This window comes from Camelina sativa, chromosome 17 (genome assembly GCF_000633955.1).
Source record: "Camelina sativa cultivar DH55 chromosome 17, Cs, whole genome shotgun sequence".
NCBI classification, from domain to species: Eukaryota; Viridiplantae; Streptophyta; class Magnoliopsida; order Brassicales; family Brassicaceae; genus Camelina; species Camelina sativa.
In genome coordinates this window covers 34,600,665-34,605,142 of record NC_025701.1, presented here as the reverse complement: position 1 = coordinate 34,605,142, position 4,478 = coordinate 34,600,665, and the positions used below count along the sequence as shown (strand labels likewise).

Genomic DNA, 4,478 nt, shown 5'->3' with positions numbered 1-4,478 from the left:
CTGGTGGAGTAAGATTAGGATCTATTGGTACAGTGCTTAACTTGACAATCTCGTGCAGCAGTTTCCGCACCACAGTCTTAACAGACTTTTTCTTCAGGAGATTTTTGTTGGCCACTGTTCCGTTCAATGGGTCAAAACCATAGGTGAACAAAATGCGCATGAGATCAATGGTTCGAGCCTCATCCTCTTTGTTTGTTAACAAAAACGCCTTTTCGCATGAGTTCCTCAAGCTGCAGGAACTGCAGACCTAATATATGAATGAATGTTATCATCTGAAGAACCTATTGATAGTAAACCAGTTAGGAAATTAACCGGAAATATCGCGAGGAAGAAAATTTATCAGTAAGATTAACAGAGGAGACTTTATGAAACCTAAGAAAATAGCCACAGCCCAATACTCCAACCAAACTAAAAGAAAAATTATTAAAATGAGAAGCTAATTTCTGAAGAACAGTAATGAAACCCTCTTCTGATTTCCTTGAGTCAACTATTAAAATGTAGAACCAATGATCGCAACGTTTGAAGCTCCCACACAACCAATGAGCCAAAGACTCGTAATCTATTCTTCATTCCACCTATTTGTACCTTCCTTATTATTCATCCATGTATCAAACATCTCACATTGTATCAAAACCAAAGAGTAAGAGATGAATCGTCAGCAAAAATCATTGAGATGGCAATGGTATTGATAGCTAGGCATCTAGACGAATGATAGAACAAGTAGCAAAAATCAATGAGATGGCAATGTTCATAATAGCACAATTCTTGTATGTATAGCTTATTTAAAACTCCTTACATCTCCTTCATCCAGATGGACACGCTTCCTTAGTAGTTTTCCTGAGAAAATCACCTTTCTATCAGTCGCTGGACATCCATGGCCAACAAGAACTTGAATGTCATTTCTCGACAATGACCTGAGGAAATATACTCACATAAGCACATATAAGTAGACTTTACCCTCCTCAGTATCTTTAATCTTAACAACTAAACTGCTCAAACGCCACTAGCGAGTACAGAAACAATAGCAAAGTCATTAAAACTAGCTAAACTTAATCACTCTCGATCAAACTTATATACGAATCATACAATTCATATAGGACAAATAAAAATGTTTAACTTGTTCGATTCAGAATATGCACAAACCTTAGGATATCGAACCGGTCTTTTCCAAAATTGATACAAGCGTTTTGAACAGCTCTAAAATCCTGAAACAAGGCAACTCCAACCTTCTCTTCTTCACCTACTCCCACATTAGAAACATCCATCCCCAAACAACTCACCATCTCATCTTCATCTCTTTCTCTCCTATGATCAAAGTAATTCTGCTTTAAAAGCCTCTCCATCAACTCCATCCACTCCGGCCATGGATGCACAAGCTCCACCACACCCTTCTCCTTACTCACCTCGCCAGAATTGATCTGACTCGGCTCAGCTACGGAACAAGAGACCACCAATTCCTCATTAGGCACAAAGGTATCAACTTCCCTAGGATGCGGATCCTGTGGAGCACAAGATGGTGTCTTTGGCTGATGGGTCTGTTTAGATTGACGCCAAGCACGAATACGCTCAAGGGTTTCGTCTTGCTCAGAGTGACGTTTCTCAATAGCATCAATTTGATCGAAGACGAAGCTAAGACGAGAAGAGAGAGAAGAGGGTTTGTGATTAGGTTCAAGGGTTGAGTCAGGTTTGCTCTGTGGAGAAGTAGAGAATGATTTTGCGAGAAATGGTTGGAAAAGTCGGCGGCTTTTAGGGTTTCTGTGGAAGAGAGAGACGCGTCTGATGAGAAGAAGAGAGATTGAAGGAGCCATTTTAGGTTGCAGAAGCAGCCATGGGAAAGGGTTTATGTCATTCCTCTTTGTTAAACCCATTAAGACTCGATGTTGCCCAGACCGCTTTCGGTTTAGATTTGGTTTAAATACGGTTTGGATCGGTTTTGGAGTTTTGGTTTACTCATGTTCAATTTTGGGATTATTTCAGTATCTATATACGCATTTTTGAAATACATTTTGGGTTCTACCCTTTTATTTGTACTTTTTTATAAAGTTAGTCCCTAAAAAAATTTCCAAAAATAACATTACTTTAGATTTTGTTTCCTAAATATTTTACATTTCATTCCAACTAAAAAAATTACAGTAAAATCAATATGGAAACATAAACTATGATATATTTAATCACACCTTCTACTATGTATTGAAGATATTCTATTTATGAATCATTTGCAAACAAAAAACAACAATTTGATTCCTATTTTTTTTTTTCAAAACCTGTAAGCTTTGATTCTTAACATAAGAAAAACTTCGATTCACATTTATTTAAATATTATAATTAATATATATAAGATGAATAAAATTTTAAAATATTACGAATATGTAAAATTAAAAATTTTAAAATATTATATAATATGGTTATATAGTAGATGTTTTACTAAAACAACATGTTTGAATTAATAAAATATCATTAACTTTCTGCTAACACGGGTTAAATCTTTATTTTATTATTTGTCAACACTATTAATATTAGAATATTTGACATATAAACTTAAGTTGATTTAACTAAAATTGTGTAAAATAATTAATTTATTATGAAAAATTTGACTTAATCATAGCATATAATTGACTTATTATGTATATAGATTATTTATTTTTTTATTATAATAATTCAAAATCAAAATAGAATCTCAAACAACAAACAAAACAAATTAAATATAACAAAATAGTCACAAAATATATTGTCGGTTAAAAAACTAATCTAAACATTTAGCCACGTCGAAAAATTTAGTTATTCTTCTATTTGCAAAACATTCAATTTATAACAAATAAATACAATAAAAATTTAAATAATAATAACAATTATATGCACGCGGTGTATCACAGGTTAAAATCTAGTATCTTAAGGAAAAAACATGACCTAAATTATGTTATTAAGGGCATCTAGAATAAGACTCCTCATTTTGAAGGGAGCAAATCCTCAAAACGAAGATTTGAGGGTGGTTTGCTCCAACAATGAATCCTCAGAAAAAAATCTTTAAAAGACTAATTAATTTGCAATAGAGTCCTTAATATTTAGAAAATTCACTAATAATGATAATAATGATAAAAATACATAAATAAATATATATCATACAATTTCTATATATACAACACAAAATATTATTATATTCTATTATACAATAAAAAATATTACATAATAATTACATGATAATATAAATTACATATCTTATTATATAAAATTGGGTTTTGAAAGTTAGTCATTAACAAGATTTTGACATGTGTCAAGTTATCAATATGAGATTTTGACATGTGTAAATATTTAATAGGAAGAATTTGATTACAACAAAAAGAAAATATTTAGTTTTAAAAAATATTAATAAGGTAAAAATATAATTATAAAAATTTCAAAATTTAGAAAAAAAAACAAAGTTTTTTAAAATAATTATAAGGAGACTACATATATATATATTTCATAAAATTCGAAATTATAATATTATTTACTTACTTTTAATTTTAAGTGATTAATTATTAAAAAATAGAAAAAAGGATTAAGGAAAATATACTTTTAATTATTAATTCTAAATTTTGTACTCACTTCTATATAATCAAAGATCGCCTCATATTTAAATAATTTATTCAAAAACATTGCTTTCAACTTTGTTTAATTGGGAATATATTTTAATGGGAAGGTAAATTTTTCTTATTTTATTAAGCCAAATTTTTCTACTACTTTCTCCTTTTTCAGTTGGGAATAGGTAAGATTAATATGTTAACCAAAAAAAAAGATTAATATATGAGTCTTTTTTTTCTAATACTGTATTTTAAAATTTATTGTAGTAGTTTTAGATTGTTTTAATTTATATTTTTATATTTGAATGATTTGAGATTCATATATTAACATGCTTATAATTTTCTATTGTTTCTTTAATTATGCCAAATTAATGTTCTTTCAATTTCTCAACCTTGATTGGTTGGTCATAAACCCTTTTTTTTTTTTTGCAAACATAATTGTTACCATTATTCATTCAATTCTGATGCAATCCTAGAAATATCAACTCATCAAGAATTGGTTCAAGGAAAATCAAGATCAAATTATAAAGAAGTTTCTAGAAGAAAATCAATTCATGGCTACATCAAAAAAGTGTCTAGATACAAAGAACCAATCTCCATCAATGATGATTGATAAAATCCCTCAAATTCATTCTTGATTTATTTATGTAATTAATTTGATTTATTTTGTATTTATGTTATTGATTTGTAAATTGAGCCTATATAAGCTCATGTTTCCCTTCATTGTAAAGATATAGAATATTTTTGGAAAAATAAAAGAGAGAGTTTTCTCACTTTGAAGCTTAGGCTTTTGTTTTACTTGTCTTTTCTATTATGTGTGATTCCTTTAGAAAACAAGTTGAATCTTTATCTTTGTGTGTGATTCACTTAGATATTGATTTGTGTTCTTATCACAAAGTCATTCCGCAACTTTGTGTG

General features: G+C 29.6%; 1 protein-coding gene across 1 annotated transcript in view; it reads right to left on the bottom strand.

Moving 5' to 3' along the window:
* LOC104760075 overlaps positions 1-1,825 on the bottom strand; it is a 12,126-nt gene extending 10,301 nt beyond the window's left edge. The window contains exons 1-2 of the mRNA XM_019239074.1: positions 1,144-1,825; positions 797-914 (exon numbers count right to left, since the gene is read on the bottom strand). Of these exons, the coding sequence (XP_019094619.1) occupies positions 797-914; positions 1,144-1,808 (783 nt within the window). The 5' untranslated portion in view covers positions 1,809-1,825. The remainder of the gene's footprint in view (positions 1-796; positions 915-1,143) is intronic.